The 22,785-nt window shown below is 41.0% G+C and overlaps 1 protein-coding gene across 1 annotated transcript in view; it reads right to left on the reverse strand.

The window, feature by feature from the left end:
* Window positions 1–367: 367 nt before the first annotated feature.
* loxl4 (lysyl oxidase-like 4) overlaps window positions 368–22,785 on the reverse strand; it is a 28,168-nt gene continuing 5,750 nt past the window's right edge. Inside the window, exons 5-15 of the mRNA XM_084736173.1 lie at window positions 15,141–15,179; window positions 14,192–14,405; window positions 13,925–14,102; window positions 7,790–7,944; window positions 7,532–7,699; window positions 6,950–7,112; window positions 6,306–6,549; window positions 5,191–5,306; window positions 4,722–4,858; window positions 1,963–2,074; window positions 368–1,579 (exon numbers count right to left, since the gene is read on the reverse strand). Coding sequence (XP_084592299.1) covers window positions 1,509–1,579; window positions 1,963–2,074; window positions 4,722–4,858; window positions 5,191–5,306; window positions 6,306–6,549; window positions 6,950–7,112; window positions 7,532–7,699; window positions 7,790–7,944; window positions 13,925–14,102; window positions 14,192–14,405; window positions 15,141–15,179 — 1,597 coding nt within the window. The 3' untranslated portion in view covers window positions 368–1,508. The remainder of the gene's footprint in view (window positions 1,580–1,962; window positions 2,075–4,721; window positions 4,859–5,190; window positions 5,307–6,305; window positions 6,550–6,949; window positions 7,113–7,531; window positions 7,700–7,789; window positions 7,945–13,924; window positions 14,103–14,191; window positions 14,406–15,140; window positions 15,180–22,785) is intronic.

Raw genomic sequence — 22,785 nt, forward strand, 5'->3', positions numbered from 1 at the left:
AAAGAGGGAAATCCATATTCTCACCCCTTCCCTGATTCCGTAAGTAACAATTCCATAGTGTTTCTTTATAAAGCACATGCTATAGCCCTAACCTTAACCGTAACCTTAAGTCTAACCCAAACAGACGTAATTAAAAGGCTTTTTATATGCTCTCAAAACCCAGCCTGCCTGCCTACCACAATACTGTGGTTTTGTCAGGCCGGTTCTCCCTCCCATCAGAGAGGCTGGAAGAGAAAAACTGTACAGTTACAGTTGTTTTAATAACTCAAATAAAATAAATCAGCAATTATTCATTTGCTTCATGGGGTCGTTCTTATACTATGTCCTGTAACTACTGTATGAAATAACTTTTTCTCCCCAGTTATGTCAAAAAAACAAAACAAAACAAATATTCAGAATTCAGAAAAAATATTATTAATCAAATGCTAGCTAACAAACTCTTTACTGAGCAAGCTGTGTATGTGTGAAGTCCATGAATAAATAAAGTTACAGCATAAATAGTACATAGTATATGAAAATTAAACACAAACCTTATATTTCACGTTCTGAAATGTAAAACACAATAGAGTATTTTTAGATAAACACCCTAAAAAGGCAATTTGGAAGCTAATTTTGAAGAATAATATAGGGGCAAAACTAGAATACTGATGTTTAAAAGATAAAGTGCTTTGTTTCATAAAAACCATTTGAATTCTCTTTATCTACTCTAGATGGGAAGCAAAACTTCGTAGCATGACTACACTTTGATATAACAATGATTTTGTTAAAAACCAAAGCAATAATAAAACACCTAATAAACTGCAAATGGAAACTACCCAAAATGCACTGTACAACACTGTTCACCTGAATCGTAGTGAGGTTATTATAACAACATACAGTCTTGTTAAAGAGCACCAATATTGAAGTAATGTAAAAGCGCAACAGTTGCAAATGATTCAATAAGTAAAGAACTGATTGCCAACAGAGCCAATTAGGGTATGTTTTGCTACATTTGCATTAAATCAGCCTTTTTGCAACATAAATTACACAAACTCATATATATATTTTTTTTCTCAGATTTTTGCATCATCTATCTTGGGAATAAGATTTCCCAGCAGCACCGGCTTCTTGTTTGTCTTTGTGACAGATTAGTTATAGCGACATTAAGGTCTTGCATGCGTATACGTTTTGAATAACTAACTTAAGTTACTAGTCAGCCACATTCACAAAAATCAGTATAGTTTGAATCAATATCTTCTTACTTAACTAGAGTAAAAAAATGAGTTGAGCTGTCTGGCCCCTGTTCCACTCTTGTTGTCGATGGAGTCTCAGCAGCAGTCGCTGCTGTGATATGACGTGCTTATGAATATTTTATCCACATCTGCCAAGTAGATGAACAGGCGCCACTCTGTGTGTTCTCTGTTGTTGTGGGTCCTAAGGTCCCAAGGGCCTGGGGCCATCGACCTCAGCCCACCCTGAGTAGTCTCTGGGCCCCACTGGAAGGCCTGCGCACTGGGCCCTTGGATGGGCTACACAAAGTTGTTGGTGATTTGCCTCTGGTGCTCAAACAGGTCTTCAATCTCGGCACTGTATGCATCACCTACCAGGAACAAAAGAGAAAGTTGATGGAGAAGGAGAGAAATTGAAGTTGAGGTGAAATGAAAAATGGAGCGTCTATTTGCACCCAGGTGAGAACAGTCACATGGCAGCTATTTGGCTATTTCGTAAAACAAAATATGACTGTGCTTATGTAGGCTTGAACCAACCAATTTCAAAAATATCATGATGTCCACCAACCAATTAATCTTCGGCACAGGGCTAAGTGTTCATTAGTCGGCTAGCTAGCAACAGCAATATATGTTGGTTGGGCTATGACACATCCAATTTTTAATGTTCAAATCAAATTCCACCAAATGTTATGTCCCATTTTCATGATATGGAAACAGATGAAGTGAGAAGGAAAAGAGGGTTTTCTGTCCTCACCTGCATGACATCCATACATGTAAACTCTGTGGCCGTCGTATTTGCACCGACATCTCATGACATTGTTCATAAAGTCTGACTCTGCCATGTCCATTGAGGGGTTGACTTCCACCTGCAAAAAGACACAATCATACTCACTCTCTGCTGACAATAAGCACAGATTCAACATCACAACAGAAGAAGTCTCTGACCTGATGGCTTGCATACTTCATCATTGTGACTAACATTTTTTAGGAAACAGAAACACTGACTGGCCAAGTGCACAGTCAAACAAGGAGTAAGACTCCTCTCTCTACACACTGAGAAAGCCATTTCAATAAAGAGCAGTTGGATGTAAAATTGTGAGAGGGCTTGTTATTAAACAGCACTCGTGGCTGGTATTGTTTTTTATAGTCAATCTCTTTCTCATCTATAAAAAGCTGGATTGCTTTTCCATACAGTATTCCTATTTAGAAAGATAAATACACTATACGCTATGTTCTCATGGACTTAATACTGGACTGATGCTCACTTGGCAGTCTGCAGTCGAGCATATGCACTGAATAACGTTCAGTCACGGCTTGCTTTTAACGTGCACGAAATTATACTGGTGGATCTTTAAGGAAAGCCCATCGTAAAATGCTTTATAACCTGCATGAAAACATGTAACAAAGACACTCCTGCCCACACAAAACATGGTAACTAGCTGCATAAGAGGTTATGCCACTTTACAGCTGAAGTTGATGGAATGTGGTTATACCGCATTGTAGCCCCCAGCTCCTGCAGAGGAGAAATCTGCTCTGCTTCTCATACCAACAAAGGTATGCAATAATAGCCTGAAAGTATGTTGCAACAGTTATTTTGCATAGGCATGTTTATATGAAATCAGTCTTATTTTCAGCGCTGCCATATGCTGTACTAATAGTCTGTCATTTGCAGAGCAGCTCTATAACTGCTGATACAACCATTCTCTTAATCTGGCCTGGTGATAATGCTTAGAAGCCATTTACTCTAATAGCTGCTCTGTAAACTGCTACACCCACTTTAAGTACATGTTACAAACAGCTACAGGGGGAAAGAAGGCAAACTACACTAAAATAAACTTTAAAAAACTTAGTGAATGCACAAAAACTCCTCTCTTAATTTTTCAAGGTAAATTACAGTGTTGGACCAGATTGTATGAGGCTTTTGCAGAGGGCTGGTTCAGTGGCAGAATGTGTTGCTCAGTGAGAAAGTGGCAATAAAAATAAAAACAGGGCAGGAGGAATTCCTTGGTGGCAAATTAGCCGTTCCTAATGGAAGGGGGCACTAGCTGCTGTTTGACTAAAGGGAGGCAATAGTTAATTTGGGTAATTGGTGTGTTTCATTAGCAGTGGGTGGTTCAAGGGAAGGCCTGCTGAACCTTTCTGTAAAGCCCAGGATCAGAAAAGTCGGGCATCATCTGCACTTTACTAGATAAATGAAACAACACAGCAAAGAGAAGGAGAGCTGCTGTAAAAGATGTTTGTATTTTTCCAATTCTGCAGCCTTGGTGAATAACTAGCTCCTTGCTTTGCTTACTTTGTGTTTTGTCCTTTTTTCTCTCTTCTTCCTTTCAGTTAAATTTGGCTATGCCCCCTCGGTGCAGGTCTCCTCAAATGACCCTGACATTTTCACCTTCTTTCAATTCTCCTTTTTTGTCCGAGTCTGTCATTCGTTCCTCCTTTCTGCCTCCACATTGTTCTGTAGCAATGTACTACTTTATAATTACACCCCGCTCAACATGCTTAAAATACACCCAGTCTGCACATATATGTTTATGTCACCTCTATTATGAGTAAATTCATCTTCAATAGAGTGTAGAGAAGTGTAATTACAAAGATTGAGTGTGACCTCTCAGGCAAACTGTGTAACAGCAGTAATTATCAAACTTCTTCCACAGTTGGGAGGTAATTGGCAGCATGAGATCCCAGGACTGCTGCATACCATACTGGGATCAGTAGTCTGAACTGGAAATGGAGGATAATGGGAGATGGAATCCTTGATGTGTTTTAGTGTACTAGCCACAATGACTCGACTGATTGACCCTGGTTTAAAGTAATGACAGACAGAAGAATGGTTGAGGTGATGAGGTAGGTCGAGAGGTTTTACTGAAATAGACAGAAACCCCAATGAATCATGACAAAGTCCACCTTAAGAGAATGCGAACCTTTTTCTCATTAACTAGATCTCTGACATTAAAGGAATAGTTCAACATTATGGGATTCTGTGCTGGAAGTTAGATGGGAAGATTGATACCACTTTCATACCTGTACATTGAATATAAAGCTATAACTAGTAGCCAGGAAGCTTAGCTTGGCACAAAGACAGAAAAATCTGATTGTAAATTAAGTGCTGGACTTTTTCTTAGCTGGGTGAAGCTGGAGTCTTGTCATTACCGGGAAGTGAACAGCTAACCAATGAGGTTGGGTATCGTTCAGGTTTTTTCTGAAGCCGGTGCTTTAACAATACTATTAAAATGGTACAGATGCCTGAATGGTGCCTGACGACCTTAAAGAATGGCTTTTTCAATGCAGGCAGGACAAATTTGAACTTGAAACTGAACAATATATTAATAAGTTTAGTTTAGTTTGGCATTTTAACTGTGTTGTTACTGTACCGAGCTTAGAACTTGTTTGTATTTTTGCTAAGCTAACTGGCTGCTGGCAGTAGCTTAATTTTTACCATAAGGAGTGGCATAGATCTTCTCATTTACATGTGCCCAAACAGCAAAACAGGAGATGTAAGAAATGTTTTCTGACCTGGAAGATGTAGTCTCCTGGCCGTATATCTGTCACGTCAATCCACTGACAGTCAATATCGTGGCGATATGTATCCCAACAGCCCACAGAGATACCCTGATCACCCATGTTATAACAGGAGAACCGCTTCTGGAGTCCTAACACACATACACACAAACACACACACACCAACAACGTTATCAATCACAGCATCAAAGCTCATTTAATGCTTAGCACTCCCTGTTATTTTAAGAGCCTTTAGCTTCATGAATTGCGTTAGACTACATATGAACACTGCCTCTTCATGAGCTATTTCATCCATGATATAACAAATAAATGGAGAGTGAACAAACAAAACAACAGCAGTGATCTAATACATTAACCACAAAGTAACAGTCTAAATAGCTGTAGCTGGAATACTGTTATTATTTTCCTGTCATTAATGGGAGAGAGTATTTCACTGGGGCTCATGAACAGCGGTGAACATTACCATCAGGGCAGTACGTATCCTCCAGACAGAAACTGGCCTTGTGTCCCTCTGCAATCCTCGTGCCATTCAGAGTCAGCAGGTCGTAATGCGTGAACACCTCGATGCTGTGATAGTGCCTGAGATGACAGAGGGGAAAGTCCAGGTGAGAGAGTGTGTGTGTATGTCTATGAGTGTGTGCATTTACACTAACCGAACACTGGCTCCCTATGGCCTGCAGCCTAATGACCTCACTGCTTGAATATGAGCATGGGTGTCACCGTAACACCTCTCACAGAAGCTTGTTTTAGGGCTGTTTACTCACTCTGAGTGAATGGAGGGCTTTGAAACACACACCCATAACTCTGATGTGTTGTTGTAACAAACTGAGGCAGACCTGACCGTGCCTGGGCTACCCTGTCCTTTGAATTACACCCGACCTGTGCTAACTGGATAATTTCAACCGTCATTTCCACCGACACGTGCTGCAGGGCGGCTAATGAATCTGGAGAGATGACAACACTGTTTCAGGCCACCCATAACTCACAGGGACACATCTCACACAACCAACACTGTGGCCTTCAAACTGCTCCTTCTTCCCTCATGACGACAGACCTGAAAGTACTCTCGTCATCTGACAAGAATTTAACTTACAGAGTGGAGCAAACTGCGAGGTAGAGTGGAATGTGTTAAGAGTAGACCCGAGGACAATATTTCATCTATTTACAGCAAATGGACAAAATACTGCTGAGGTTCACTGACAAACAAAGGCTCTTATGTTTAATTCCTAAGTTGCATGCTGCCCTCACAGCCCTCATCAAGCTATATGTGCGCTGGCACAGAGATCACACTTTAGCATGTTTTCTTTCCTGGTAGCAATTGAACGCAATTAAATTAAATATAACTCAAATTGCTCAATGTGGGGGAAGCGATGTCATTAATGCACGTACAAGCAATTTTGTATGAGGAACAGGTGTTTTTTCGGAATATTTTTGACAGCATGAACCACAGTTTTCCCAAGAAACACTTAAAATGACCACAAGGGCAACCACATCCCACATATAGTAAGTATTTAAACAGTTCTTTCCATTGCAACAAGCCTACACACCTAAGCAATGTAACACCTCCATGAACTCTACCTGTGACACTGATGCCATGTCCAGCTCTCTCTTGTTGCTTTGGGTCTGAAATCGGACCGACCCAGGTTCATGATGCGGGACGAGAAGCGCAGCAGGCGCCGGTGGCCATAAGGCCAGTTCATCCGGGCAGCAGATGAGGACAGACAGTTCTCCTCGTTGGCACAGGTCAGCAGGTGGAGAGGTCGGTCTTCCAGGTAGGCTGTCTCCTGGACCAGCTGGGCATCCAGTACAAGGTCAGGTGCCGCTAAAGGTCAGACGTGAGAGGTTAAAACAGGATTTAGGGCTACAACCAGCAGTTGATTAATTGATAAATATTAAAGGAGAAATCTGAAATATATTTACTGTAATAAATCATAAATGACCATGATATGTCATCAGAGATCAAGGAAACATGTTAAGTTGAAATACTTGCTTCAATAACAACACTGCAATTGCGGTGTCCCCCTTTGAAATTTTTATTCTGGGCCAGAATTTTTGCATTTTTGCCTTTTTCTGGATGAAACAACTAATCAGTTAATTGGGAAAATTATCAACAAATTAGTCGATGATGAACATATACATTAGTTGCTGCCCAATTATTTGATTCCAACAGATTTAGAAGCAGAGAAGAAAAGGAAGAGCTCCAGGAAGAGGGCTCGACTTACTGTCTGAACAGCTGACACCCGCGGCCCTATTTCCACCTCCTCGAGGACAATGCACATGGTTGTTGCGGCGACACTGCTGAATTGAGAGCTCTGTGCCCACACAGTGAGTTCCACTGAGAATCACCTCAGCTGCATTTGGGTCACCGGACCAGTACCAGGTCTCCTGTCAAGGGGAGGACAAGGGGGTGGGGTCACAGGACATCAGTATCATAGCTCATTGTCCACCACAGTGAATACAAGGGCTGTGACTATGGATTGGCCTGTACGTGTTCATTTGTTCAAACATCTTTTGTTTGTTCTTTCATCAATAACTCAAGACACTGCTGATGGGATTTTGACATATCTTGGAGGAATGATGCCTCTGAGTATTCTATAAACAAATACATTAATTGGTTTACAGATGGGAGTGCTACATTGTTTGTTCATTCAGGACATTATGCCCTTAATTTTGACACTGATGATCTGAAAAGTTGCTGGGTGTATGATGTATCTTTTTTTGGTGCAACAATCAGAGATCAAAATGACGTCCCTGCTGCCACCTTGTCAGTTATGGATCGTTGTGTTGGTCAGGGGGATTGTTACCTGATGAGCGCTGGCGGCGAAGCCTAGGCCGAGCTGTCTGCATACCACCATGGCCTCATTGATGCCCCAGTTCTCACTGCAGACAGTTCCCCAACGCTTACGACCCCCAACCTCCATCAGCACCTCCACACGGCCTTCTGATGGTACTCTACCACCAGCAAGCCGCACCTGGAAATCCATTTGATTAAAGGGGTTAAACGGGTGATTCGCTATCAGTAAAAGTGAACAAGTGTCTTGTGTTAGTTTTAGTTTTCATACCGTGTTTTCTATGCCAGTCTTAGGGACGTTACAGCGTACTGAAGCATCCTGGCTGTGTTTGAACGTCCACGGTTGGACTTCCTGGAAGTAGCAGTCTAGGATGGAGCGCTCAGACCCCATACACTGGACGCTGTTCATGTGGATAGGTCCTGTACCTGAAGACGGAGGAGGAAATGTAGATTTAAACACTACACTGACAAAAATAAGGCAGGGAAATACAGAAACCAAAAGAGCATACTGGACAATACTTCTGTTGCAGTGTTTGAGGCCACCCACCATCAACACAATGAGATCAGCAGACTTTATCACGCAAAAGAGCACACACAATGACCTGTATTTCTTTTCAAATGTTCTTTCTCTACTTTATCATCAAAGCAACAATAAAAGTTCCTATCTGTCATAAACAAAATGGTCCTGCAAGCCAAGCAGCAGAACCACCAACATCTACTTTGGGGATCTGTCACACCTCATTACCACCATTATGTTGCTTTCGGCACGACATAAGCATTGTGTGTAGTCCACCACCCTGGGTGAGAAAACAAGGCCAAATCTGTGCCAACAAAGTAAAAGACTTTCACTAGTACTCGTTTGTAGTTTAAAACCAGATAATCTCTAAACAACATGGAAGATGGTGGAAAGCTCAACATTTTGTCACAGTAAACAGCTGCAGCCAAAGCAATGGCAGCATATGAAAACACACGAAAATCTATGGCTTCTGTGTTTTCTTAAAACAAATGACACAAACTGCAAACTTGGAAATGAGGTTGCATTGAAATAAACACAACCAAAGCCACATAAACTGGGGGAAAGAGAGAAAAACCAAGAAAGAAGGGCAAAAAGGAAGATGACCAAAATGGTAGGGACCAGATTGCAGCCAACCCCATCTGTCTCTGTGTTGGTTTTGGTAGATTGTAGGCCTGCCTCCATACTGGTCACCAAGTGTGGGTTCACACATATGAAAAAGACACATTTAAACCACTTCCGCCTCTATCTGCATAGTACAGGCCACAAACTAGATCCAAACTCCCACTGTTTAAGTTATCGAGAGAAACACGGGGCCAACTTGAGGGATCCTCAAAATGAACATGCTGTAGTTAAACCTTAGTTGGGGTAATCCACGAAAACCCAAAATAAATTCCAAAAAACTGGCCACACACACTTAACATGCGCACATACGGGCAATCAGGGTGTATTACTCCCTTATGTACATGCAGTACACTATATGTATACGTATGTACTTCACAGCCAAAATTACACTGTAAAATAACAATGTTGGTCAAAAAAGGAAAGAGAAGCATTGTCTCCCTGTAATTTAAATCACTGATGGTGATGATAATGTAATGACGAAGGCAGTTAGAGGGTTGGCAGATGGAGCCTGCACAGTGCTAAGAATATTTTTTTTTCAGTTTCATTTCCCTGAACTCAATTTCCATTGCTGAGGACTCAAGGAAGTGCAGTTGAGCACAAGCTCTTGAGATCTGCAGGACACACATATCAGTAGTGTGTTACTACCATCAGAAGTACACATGTGTAGTGTTGAGAGGGGACCCCTATTAACCACAGAGCGGCATGCCGGGTACAGTTCACACTCTTTCACTTGTACATTCAAGAAGAGATGAAGAAAGAGTGACAAGAGAGATCTTAGATTGTAGCAGAGTCATGGAAGTTTTCCATTTTGTTCAGCTAAATTCCAATATTTCAAGCATCAGCCACGAAACTTTCAAATCAAATTACAGCAAATTGATTATCTCACATCCCCAATTGTGCCCTAGGCATCAGCATTCAGCCACTTTGTTTCAATAAACTCAAATTTCTAGCATCAGCGATGTAACTTTTAGAGGGACTCCAGCAGAGGTGTAGCCCTGTTTGTTAAAGTACTGGAGCACACTGATACGTGCATGCATACACGTGCACAGTGATGCACAGACCACAGTTACAACCCCAGGCACACCATTTCATCAGTGAAACATAAAAATTCTGATGGGTTGATCATGCATCAAACATTTCTCATCAATATAGAAAACAGCTAAAAAAGACTTTGTGTGCTCTGTATGATCAGGGCCACACACTTTAGTGATGATGACTTAAGTGACTGCGAATATTCTATTTCCTCACTTGGAAAAAAAAAAGAAGTGGCAGAGCGGTGCTTTACGAGTCCTTTGGCTCCACAGAAGCAGAGTGCAGAGTGCTAAGTTGTTTCAATGAGTGGCTCAAGAACGCTGCAAGCAGCAATACTGGAAGCCGAGCAATCGGCCCATTCTGAAGAGGCACTGAGCTAGTAATATAAATGTGGTGGCTTTAATTCAGAATTTACAAGAAAAAGGTTGAGCTTGATTACCATAATTAGAATTGGCAGACGTCACTGATCATTTGGACAGATTAGAAAAATTGACTTCAGGGCATGAAAATAAGGCAACATCGGTCACATTCTTGTTGAGAATAGCACAAATAGTTGGTTAGTGGTTACAAGGGAAACCCTGCTCCTTTCCTCTCTGAAATTACACTCCGTTTTAGGCACATTAATATAGTGTGTGTAGTGTTTTTCTTTCCATGGAACCTCTTTTTCTAGGCCTCAAACAAACACTTTCTGTCATCAGACAGATCCGTTTCTTAGCCAAGTGCTAAAATCATGTTAGTTTGTAAATAGATCTGTCTGCCTGTGGACTTTTAGATGGTAGAAGCCAACCAGCATCAAAGTCATCTGTCCTTTGTCAACAGGATTTCAAAGCTGGCTAACAAGTCATGAATTCACACCTCATTTTATCCCAGTGATTGATACTCTGCGCTTTTGCATGTGAGTGTGTGTCTGCACGCCCAAACTGCAAGTAAGTCCATATGTGCAAATGTTTTAACAAATCTCATGAGTGAGACCTGTCTTCCACCCTCAACAGCCCACCAGGCAGTCAACCACAATCCCTTATCCCATTATCACATTTGATCATCATAAATAATTCGCTCTCCTGTGGGGTCCTATTGCTATAGACTGCTCGCAGAAAGATTTGATAGGAATCAGGATTTTTTTCTCATGTGCTGACACAATGCAAGTGTACCTGAATGTAAGGCACTGTAGTGTGAAGAGTGTGTTACCATCTATCTCAAAATGTCGATGCCCTTTGAGATATATGACTTTAAAGAGGTATTAACTGTATGCACAACTTAGACATTTGTCCAAAACTGTATTTTAAATAATTTACCCTCTCAGGACGCCTTTGAGGGTTTGTTCTATCAAAGAGTCTAATTTTGGCCTTTCCAACGACATATAGGCCTGTGTTTATGTGGCCTGCAAGCACATGGAAAATTATATGTCACAGTAGAATGTCTAACTGGCTGCATGTTATAGAAAGGAAGCTGTGAGAGGACTTTGAAGTCCAATCATCCAGCAATGGCAGTGTTCATGTGTAAAAGTGTAAAACGCAGACAGACCAGATGGGAGAATACCGTACTGTGTGAGTGCTTGCACAGGTGTGTGTGAAAAGAGAAAAGAGAGTGTGTACATATGTGATTGTTTATGAGTGTGCTTATGAGCCCTATTTTGATCATGCAAATGCAATGAGAAACACAAAGCGGAACTTCTTGGGCATAGACTGTGGGTTTTTTGCAGCCAGACACATCATTGGTGTCTTTGCTGCTCAGCTGTGCCGCTCACAGTCACGCACTACAACAATAGCTCAACAAAAGAAAACATGCTTCTCCATGAAATCATATTGTTGTCTGGATGGTGCAGAGCGACACGATGTGAACACACAGACCACAAATCTGCAGCCAGAAACAGATGGTGAGTTTTTTTTTTTCTTAAACAGCTAGTTAGTACAATGATGATAGAGGCAAATAATAAAAATAGTTTGGTGAAGTTGTTTATATGATAACATAAATACAAAACCATTTATACAGTCATAATTGTAGTGTATTTTATATTTTAAATGACTCCATAATAACTTAAAAAGAAACGTGACACAGCAGCATTTGCTTCATAATACATTTTAAAAATAAAACATGAACAGCTGTATTTTTTGAGAAGCTGGAAAGGAGGAGATGAGACACAGAATTAGTGAGCTCCAGCAATCTGATATCGCTTGCATAAATCGATAAAATATCGAGTTATAGTCAACCAGTCTGATGTGTGTAGGAGTGTGTGTGGTTATTCTGGTGTAGCCTGATGACATTTGCATGTAATTTAATTGAAGTAAACACAATGGACGCCATGCGTAATGGCACTGTACTCTGGTGTGGCACTTCTGAAACCAATTTAAATGGATCAAATGACCCTTTGCTAAGCTCCTCCTGAGAACATCATCTGTAACTAGGATGCTGCGGGCCTGTCAAGCTTTGTGTTTCATTATATGTTGAAGTCGTGCTCATGGGGCTCTAAGAAGAGCGATATAAAGCATTTCATGAGTTTGGACAGTGGTGTCTTTTTTGCAGTTTTTCAAAAACATAAAGAGCATGTTTGGCAAATGAATTGAACTTTGTCTCTACGTGCTCTTAACTGACACTAGCTGCAGTGATGTTACCTCCAGCCAAACCTGTGTTTGATGCCACTGCATTTGCCAAATTCATGGCTCATTTCTAGGGGTTATGCTGAGATTTACTGTGTGGGGGGGTTTGAGGCAGATGTGGGGTGGCCATGATCAAACCATTATTTGCATTTTAAGCATCATTGCCTTATTTCTGTGCATTTGCTCCATGTATTGAGTTTGCTTTTGTCACCAGAATTACAATTGTGGCAGCAGAGACAGACAGAGAGCCAGAAACAAATGTTGTTCTTAGATTTATATTCTCAGTACAACATCTAAGACACATGTTCACCAAAATACCAACAACTCACTTTGTGCTGCTGCATTTCAATGAACCTCCCCATCTGTTTGAGCTTCTCCTCCCACCTGTTCACTGTGTCCACTGCGCTGGGCACCAAAATGCCACACAGATGGGCAAAGCCAATTTCAAGGTTAGGAAAATACCACTGTCTGCACGGGTCATTGGGTCGCCACGAGAATAGCGCCCAAAGTATGTGAGTGAATGAATCACCAACTCAGGAAACATGGTATAGAAAACCTGCATTTCTAAGAGTTAGACAGCACTTATGGAAGGTAAAAGTAGAGGGTAAACCCGCCATAATGTCAAACCAAAGCCACATCTTACTGTAAATGTTACAATTCTGAGACTGATTTTATTACACACACACACACAACCATACAATATATACATGGTAGCAACTGGTTCCTTGCACATACACAAATGCAATTTTGTGGTTAGATCAAGAAAGCCCTATTTTAGGTAGAAAATTGAAACTTTCTGGCCCCTCCTGACAATTAAACACCTCTTCCTCAGACTGCTGGAACCATGATGAACCTGAACATTGACCCAAAGACGAAAGGTGCTGATAGAAACCAGATGACAACCATATTTTAGTTCTGTTAGACTCATCAAAAAGAAAGGTAGCATAAATGACCTCATCTACAGAAAACCCAATTTAGGAGGTTAAAGAGAAACAGGGACTAATCCAACACATACAGAAATATCCTTTGATCAACTAAACCAGCAGGCTGTCATCCCACATTTCATCTCGATCAGCATGATTAGAGACTACACCCTAGCCTGAGGGATGGGGGAACCGTTCTCACATTTCGTAAGGGTGGGGACACCACTGCCGCAGCTGGATGCTGACAGAATCTGTGCATCACCAAAGCTGGAAATTTAAAATCGAAGGAGAAAGACCACAGCCATCAGTGAATGAAAAGGTTGCTTGAAGTTAGCAAGATTATGTCTGTGGATTTAGTTACCAAATGCCACATTTTGTGTGTGTGTGTGTGTGTGTGTGTGTGTGTGTGTGTGTGTGTGTGGTATTTGAGCAGCTGTGGCCCTGGCACAGGACTCATGTAATCACAGCTGGAGATACTGCAATCAACACCTTTCCAGCTTCATAAGGTAACATACACAGACAGGCAGACAAACACACAAGCCCATACACTATCTGATCAGTCAGGGCAGACGGGTGCGGCGTCTAAGATAAGCGAAAGATAAGCAAAACTCTGGAATTGTCTCCCTGTCTTCTTTGGAATACCATGACGCATGATAAACACATTCAAACATCCAAATTGCAGACTCAAAACAAGTAGATTATCTCTTGTCTCTCACCTTGACCCATAAAGGCTCCATGCAGGGCATCCTTGGCAGTACCGAAGCCCAGTTCTCTGCACACCACACTGGCTGCAGTTCTTTCCCACATGTGATCCACGATGGTCCCCCATTTTCCATCTCGGAGCACCTCCACGCGGCCTTCGCCCAGCCTGGGACCGGCCTTCAGACGCACAGGCTGTAGCAAAGATAATGTACTTCAGTTTACATGCCGTTCATAAACACACTACATGATTGTGTTTGTGTATGCCTGACTGTTAATCTTACCACAACTGGATAAGGTGCCTGTGGTCTTCCTGAGGAGATGCGGGCAAACTGAGGTCCTGGTACACACTTGACCACTGCATGTCTTCCGTTTTTACAAGGGGTGGGACTACGGGGGATCGACAGCTGAGCAAGGCACTCTGACAGGGTGTTCTCAGTGCCCCGACAGTGAACTTTCTCTACCCAGAATCCCTTCTTCTTTGCCATGAGGCTTAATCTAGAAACAAGAGAAAGTTTTTGGTAATATACTCTGAAAGACTCCTGAAAACTTTTTCTTTTTCTATTTTTAACAATAATAGCGACAATCAAAGTTAACAAAAACATCCTTAGTTTTGTTTATTAAGAGTTTAAACTCTAATCTGCTTCATCAGTACTGTGTGGGTTTGGCTTGATCAGATTTAATTGCCTGTGCTGGCAACATAAGCAAACAAGCCCACAACTTTCATCCCAGTTTGACTTAAGTGTTGCCCAACTCTGATTGGTGCATGGAAATATGGAACATTGTTGTTTTCCAACAGCTCCACCCACTCCAAATCAGCAAGAAAATAAAGGGCAAAAACTCTTATATAATCTCTTACTTAAACTCAAATTTCTCATGTGAAAACAGACCATGTCGTGTTCATGTCAGACACCATCACTCATAGTATGAATGATTGAGAAAACAAGTTTTAGAGGAGCAACGTAAAATATGGTTATCTGTCAAAGGTACCTCCAAACACATAGGGGGCAGAGTAACCACTAAATGCTGGTCATTATACTCTCTATTATAACTCTTTGGCTGTTGCTAGCCCACTTGCTGCTGTTATCTCAGTTATCTGTCTAGATAGAGGCCTTATTATGACGTGAGTCTGACTGGACCTGCCGGTGGAGAATTTATGTTTACAGCAACAGGACCAGGCTCAGCAGCCTCTCAGTGAACATGGATAAACAGGAACAGTTGTCTTCTTATTACCTTGTTGAAGGATCCGCAACCTTGGTATCCCATATTTTCCTGTAAAAGAACCAAAGAGCAGAAATGGATGTTAGTTCTATCAGATCTGTATATTTGTTGAGGTTACCAACAGGACACATTTCGTCCTGTGAGGTGACGTGGGTGACCAGTTTCTCATGCAAAGAGGCAGTGACTGTTGGATATACTGAAGCATCTGCTGTTTGTTTTATATGTAACCTGGCCACACAGGAGGGACTTCTGCCACAGCAAGTAGCGGCACAAACACATGAAGAAAAGTCCTCTGACAGGGGTACTTTGTGATGACTTAAAATAGTTACAGCTCAGCAGACGCTGACTTTATCGAAAAAATGAATCATACAAGCTCCAAATAGAACTTCTGTATATAAAAGCAGAATGACTTGCACATGCGGCTTTGCGGTTCGCGTAAAGATAGGTATATTGACGGTGATGACTGGTATAGTTGAAGGAAGAATGCACCGGTCTTGTTCTCTTTCAGACGCTTCACTTTCCGTCTCCCTTTCTTGTTTTCAGTAGCGTATTTCCATCGGGAATGTGGGCTGCTTGCTATTTACTGTGTTTATGTTTAGAGTGGTCAGTGTATGTTATATGTTCAGCAGCAGTTTCTGTTGCCAACATAAGGATAAGTATATGGAAGGAGGTGTAAGGGTGCTGCCGGGTAAATTTTACCCACCTTTACATTAAATAAAATGTACTTGCCTTTGACAAACATTGAATATGAGACTTGAACATTGCTTGTTGCAATGTTTGTACATAGCTACAGGATGTAAGAACTATAAAAGGATTTTAAAAAAGCACAATATATTTTGAACTATGCTGTTAACCTCCAAAGCCACATGCCATCCAAAAAAAATCATGACATTCAACATCAATGATGTACAACATTTCTGGGAAAACAGGGTTTGACCAAGCACGATGTACAAACAAAAGCTCTGGCATTACGCTGGGCTGCACGTCCGAGAAATGCCAGAACCAAATAAAGATTTACACAGCAAGTAGGCTGGCTTACTCGGGAGAGCAGTGGAGAGGAAAGCCTTCTGTTCTCTTGGCAGACACGCAAAGCAGACATGCCACACAGAGACCATGCCAGGACATCCTCAAACCACTGCAAAGTGCATGCACCATCACCGGCATTCACATCAATTACACCAAAACACTTTACACACGCTACAGCCTGACAGATGTTCCAGAGGTTTTGACCTCTTCAGATTTTTTCCAATCTCCATGCACCTTAGAAGCAACTGAAGTTGTGCCAGAAATACCTGCTACTCGTATTTTAAAGAGCTCATTATCTGCCAACATTGGGAAATCACAGAAATTCTGCTGGTGCTATATATGGTGGTCGATGGGCAAAAAATGTGCAATTAATAATACATTTGGATTAACACTGTTATATTAGGGCTGACAATACATTGATATTATATCAATATTATGATATGAGACTATATGAAGTCAAGTGTTGTGAAGTGTTGTCTTTTCCTGGTTTTGAAGGCTGCATTACAGTAATTTTCTGAACTTGCCAGGTTCTTCTAGTTGTTCTGTTATTTGCCTTTACCCACTTAATCATAATATCCACATTAGTAATGACTGATTTTGTGAAAGCACCTACAATATGTCTCAGTATGGACAGAGGTATTTGGTCAAAAACATTGTGATATTTGATTTCGTCCACATCGTCCAGCCCAGTGTTATACACTTTCAGGTAGTTCAGTCAGCAATAGCATCATATTCTGTGTGATCATCACTATTTGAGAATTTACAGTGTTATTTTAGACAAACTTTGCATATGATACAAATACATTGTACCTCATACCATAGCCTAAAAACATCAAGATATGATTTGTACGCCATACCACCCAGTGCTATGTTATATACATTATAAATGGTGGCATTTATGTAGCACATTTATCCAACATTCTTCAAAATTTTGCCCTGCATTATATCTTGATGGCCTCCACAGTGCAACGTGTCCTGACTATAAGGAGCACTTCAGGGTTCACTGTCTTGCACTTCAACATGTCCATCCACTCAATATGTAGCCTAGGCTGTTTATTGATCAAAATCTCTGTGCAGCTGTAGCCCACATCAGCATGGTATCACAAGCGTGGGAGGCTGAAATGCTTTTCATTTTTTGTGGCTACTGACACATTAGAAAAAAAACTACATTAAAAATACACTAGTGCTGATTTCAGTGGAATTCCCCTTTAAATAAACAAACATGTCTAAGGATATTTGCATAAAAGAAAGCACAGGCAAGTCAATATTTGAATTTCTGACATGAACTCTAGACATTCCCGTAAAGGTAAAGTAGAAAAAAAAACCTTTTCAAAACAAACTGAGGATGTTGGAATGAAGAGAGGCATTGTCATTGGCATGATGTTATGGAGAAGGCCGTGTAAAGTCATGGACTGCTGACTGAACACTTTCCAAAATCACATAACAACTTGTTTCCTGATGCTGTAAGCAGTCAATGAGCCAGAAGAGACATCTCATCAAAAATATTAGTATTTGGTCAGGAAAACAAGTTTCATTTCAGCAATCATGTAGCAAATAGAGGCGTTGAGCAAATTGCAGATGCTATTTTTAAATAACACTTTTCAAATGCACTTTAGGTTGTTTATCAGGCCCATTTGAAAGCCAAATGCAGCTCTGAGGAGCTAAATAAAGTGCTTAAATTATGAATGTCTGTAAATAAAATCTCAATAGCTTAAACATTCGTGCATGCTACCTTTCAGACCTTCATGTATATCCAACATTTGACTCGATGAGGCAGAAAAATCCCATAATTTTAAATCACGTGCATGGCTCTAAATAAAGCCGTATGTGACGAGGTCATGAGAGCTGCTGTAAATTGCGACACACTGTATAGAATTTAACACTTGTTCTTTACAGTGTCTTGAATTACACTTGTAAAATATCTTAAATGCGTCTACCATGTGGCTCTTCAGTAACATGCCATCAGGGATAGACAGTGAGGAGCATACACATACACATACACACACATACACACGCATTTTCCCATGAGGCAAACATGTCTGTAACTGTGACCTCACCACAGACCAATCAGCTAACCATTTTCCCTCTTCAGAAGCCAGCAGGACTACTACACAGGCTATAAATGATCCCTTTAGGTCTTTCATTTGAGTGAATTACAGCACTGTTTGCTAATGCCAAACTTCATTCAAGGAAATGTCACTTTTATAATATATAAAATTAAATAATTAACAATTCTTTCTTTTAGTTATGAAGGTATAACTAATATATACATATACAGTATGAGATTTCCCTAAAATCTGAGTGCTAATGCAACAGACAGCCTCAGTACTGGTTTGTTTGCCACCTCCATAGCATTCATCACCCTTGCTTAGACTAACAGTGTATCTAGCACTTGTGGAGCCAAGAGAACAGAGGCTAATGATAGGGAGTCCCACCCGCCTGTTAAAAGACAAGCATTACACCACTGTTTGGGTTTCATCACCCTCACACTGGCTGCTCACTGGCTTCATTTGCTCACTGGGTGGAAGTCATATTTTAAAAATTGGCATTGCTGTGCCACCAGTGGCATATTCTGAGCTGTTTTGCCACAAGGAGACGTTGTTTGAATAGCGTGCAGTATCTTCTTGAAGCAAACCTAAGTTTTAGTATAATTTTTATTTTAATCTGCCTCTGAAAACTGGCAATGTTAACCCTTTCATACAGTATACTAGAGCAGTGTTTTGTTTAGCCTAGTTCATAAATCAGACAAAATAAGTGCATTTAGGCAGAATTCAAAGGCTCTCATTTTTTTTCATCTTATCGGTAAAATAATTTAGATATTTTAAATGCTTTATGAAAGATATACTGCAAATATAAATCTTAAATTTGCGGAATTTGCCTCTACTAGAGGCGCTAAGTGTGCGAAAATACCATTAAACCTTGGTTTAATATTAGAGACGTTGTTTTTTTTACTCATTAGGAGGCATTAAGGGGCTTTAAAACCATATCCTTACAGTGGACCTATTGTTCAGCTAAAGAAAAATGAAAAAGAAGCCCAAGATCTTAGCCAAGATATTATTTGTCACACATAGTGAGGCCAACATTAAAAATTCTACAAGATGTCATTTTGCCATACTTTGAGGATCAACAAAAATGATCTTGCAAGTCAAGTAGCAGCTTAATATTTCCATGCTGACGAGAGTGAGCAGATAAAAATCACTATCTCTCAACTCAGTTTCTAAAGTCGGCTTCCACAGTCTGTTCTGGGCCAAAAACAACAGCTGCTGGCATGCATACAGAAATTAAAAGATGGAAAAATAAATTAGAGAGAAGGTCAGTCAAGAAGATCACATAGACATCAGACAGGAAAACCAGACTCGGTCACACAAAATGTCACCCAAAAGCCTGGAAATGATACCCTCATCGTAAAAAAATTTTAGTCTGAAACATAATTAAACATAAAATACTGGTTAAGTCCAAATCACTACGGTGACAGAGGAAGACAGACAGCTGCTGACACAGCGGGCCGCGCTGCAAAACTGCAGCTGTAATTGGACATATTTCACACGAGCAAGCGAAAATCTGGCTCGTCTGACTGCTGCTCTTGTGCGTTCTCTCCATCTCCTCTCCCTCCTGATACTCTCTTCCTCCTCCTTCGCCAACTCCGTCTTACTCTCTTTCACACACACAGCTATAATTGGGGGTGTTTTTTCACTCTCAGCAGAAACCCCGGAGAGCCTTGGTCCTGACCAACCTGTAATTACAGCATCTTCAGAGTCTCATCCAAGAGACACAGGGAGGCAAGAGACATGGCATGGCCCGGGATTTCTAAGAATGGACCGAGAGACTTGAAGCAAGGTGGAGATACAGGAGGCGTGTCACTGGCTAAATTTGGTCAAACCATGCAATACAATCCTAAGCTTTTCTGGCAACTGTTAGAGTGGAATATGTTACATGACTAGAATTACTGCCTCGCAGTTGTATGCCTCCACCAACCAGACAAGTTTCAGTTTACATGCATGATTTTCCAGACTCATATAATGTCCAGTATGTAGTGAAGGCAATAAAGGTAACAAAAGGGGACAGTCTAGTGAATAATTTCAAGTGAACTATTTTTACAGAGTGCAGAGAACTGATAGAGATTTGCAATGTTTTCGCAGAACATTATGAAGTCACTGTGAAGTTGACCTTTTGAATATAAAATGTCATAATTTCACCATTTTATCCTATTAGACATTTGTGTGAAATTTGGCCATAATTAGCATCTGAATTATGAGTTGTGGAAAAAAAAAGTGTCTTGTGAGGTCAGAGTGACTTCATCCTTGAGTCCAAGTGGTCGTTTGTGCCAAAGAAATTATGCCCAGATATTCATGAGAACGGGATAGACAGACTTTAGATCACAGAGACCTTGACCTTTGATCCCCCAAAATCTACTCGGTTCATTCTTGAATCGAAGTGGACACTTACACCAAAAATTTCATGATGCAGTTACTCTGGATAATCCTCCCACCTTGTTGTGAGCTCAATAACCTGAAAACATTATGCTTCTGGTCACAGCTGTCACCAGCTTGGAGACATAAAAACTGAACTCTCAAACCCAGTTGTTCCTCAGTGAAATCTGCTCACATTTTGTAATCGTAATTACAGTGGAAATTTCAGTGCAACCCTTACAATTACACCTAAGTCAAGGCTGAAATAGCATTACCTGAATTTCAAGTATTCTTCTGTTTATAACTTCCAGTTATATATAAACATCCCAATACAATAACAAGGCTAGAGTTTCATCCTGCTTTTAGAATCCAAATACTGTAAAATAACTTGAGTTTATCACTGGCAGCGGCTATGATGTGTACACCTAGAGCCACTTTGAAGTCAAAAACACATGTTGAAAGAGAACAAATATGCATCTGTGGAGACAGAAAACAGGTACAGATTTGGAAACAAACACATCATCGTGGTTCAGACCAGTTTAGCTCCTGAGGCTACAGCAAAACACCGGGTCATACCCAGGACAGGCAGACCAAGATCTATCAAGTCACGACCACTTCCATACCAGAGCCTTACAATTTACACAAACAGCAGTAAAATCAACATAATGGCATACTCTATGTTTGTCCAAACTCTTCACTGTACATTTGAAAGCAGAGATGTTGGATAAACATACTATATATATATGTGCTATTGTTCAAGTTTCTCTCCCTTGACCTTAGACAGAAATTTAAAAACAACATCCTGAGACAGACAGTTAGCGAGCAGATTCCCTGCAGGCTTTGCTCCAAGCCCTTCAAGCTACAGCAGCCCTGTCCCCCTCAGTCATCTCTCTCTTCTTGGTGAGCAGCCAAATCTCTTATGTTGCAGTCATACAAATCTAATCCCTCACTCAACTATTACAGTACATCTCATCCCCCGTTCTTTACATCAAGTGGCAAATGTGTGCTGCAATAGAAAATCGAAGAGAGGCATGAAGAGCATCACACCTGCAATGCGGGGAAGCCGTGCTCTAATAAATGATCCTGTACGGAGTCAGGCCGGGCTGCTCTACGACAGATCACTCTGAGGACCTTTTATTACCGATGATATGATGCCTGATGATGCCCTCCTCCAACAGTTATAGCGTCACTGTGTTCTCATAACAGAGTTCAGTGGAGATAGCTTAATTCAAGGGCAATGCAGAAATACTTTGAGTGAGTGAGTGTACAGCAATAGGGGTAGTTTGTAAAGTCAATAAAAAGTTAGAAAAAGTCTATAAAACAAATATGTAACCCTCTCAACAGTTGCAGGCTTCCAGTAGCAAGAGGAATCTAGCACCTACAGTACAGAGCAGATGTTGCGGTCTGTCACCAGTTGAGTCAGAATAGCCTCGGCCAAGAGAGGGAAGGCATAGCTAAACCGTGAATCACCTAGAGCCAGCAGCTCTCCGGGAGCCAGATCCAACTGGGTCCCCCGTCCTCTGAGGACAGCGAATGGTCAGACACTATTCATTCTTATAATAGCAATAGAGCAGTTCTCTGTTAATGTGTGGTCCTCTTGTGGTTTAAGAGCAGAACAGTCCCAAAAACCACTGTCAGTGTTTTTTTTTTATTCAGAGGGAGGAGAGGCAGTATATCTGTGTCAAAGGGGCAAAAGGAGACAATATAATGCGTTTAAGCACAAGTCTCACTGGAACAGTGCATGAGGGTATGCACGTGTACATGCTGGGGCTGGGTTAAGTTTGAGTCACACACTTCTTTGCTTTCTTGTCGAGAGTTAAATGATACCACTCTCATGTCTGTAGCTTAGCATAAAGACAGAGAAACAGCTGGCCTGCCTGTGTCCAAAGTTAACCAATCTGTCAACCAAAACCCCCTGGAAAACTGTCATTTTTATTCTGGTGGTACCGTTTTCTGTTTTTTTAATTTGTGAGCTTTACATGTTATGTTTGGTGGATTTTGTCACATTTGGACAGAGCCAGGCAAGCTGTTTATGCTAAGTTAAGCTAACCACTGCTGGCTCGGTCTCTACATTTACCTGTTTCCCACAATATACAACTAGTCTTTTAAGTGGAGACCAAAATGTGTTTGTAGTACTGTCTACAGAAATATACCAAAAGCACCAAAACCAGGACCTGAATGCTTGCTCATTCTAGTTTATTTATCCTATTTTACCACATACT

This window comes from Lutjanus erythropterus, chromosome 14 (genome assembly GCF_056507025.1).
Source record: "Lutjanus erythropterus isolate fLutEry1 chromosome 14, fLutEry1.hap2, whole genome shotgun sequence".
Lineage (NCBI taxonomy): Eukaryota > Metazoa > Chordata > Actinopteri > Lutjaniformes > Lutjanidae > Lutjanus > Lutjanus erythropterus.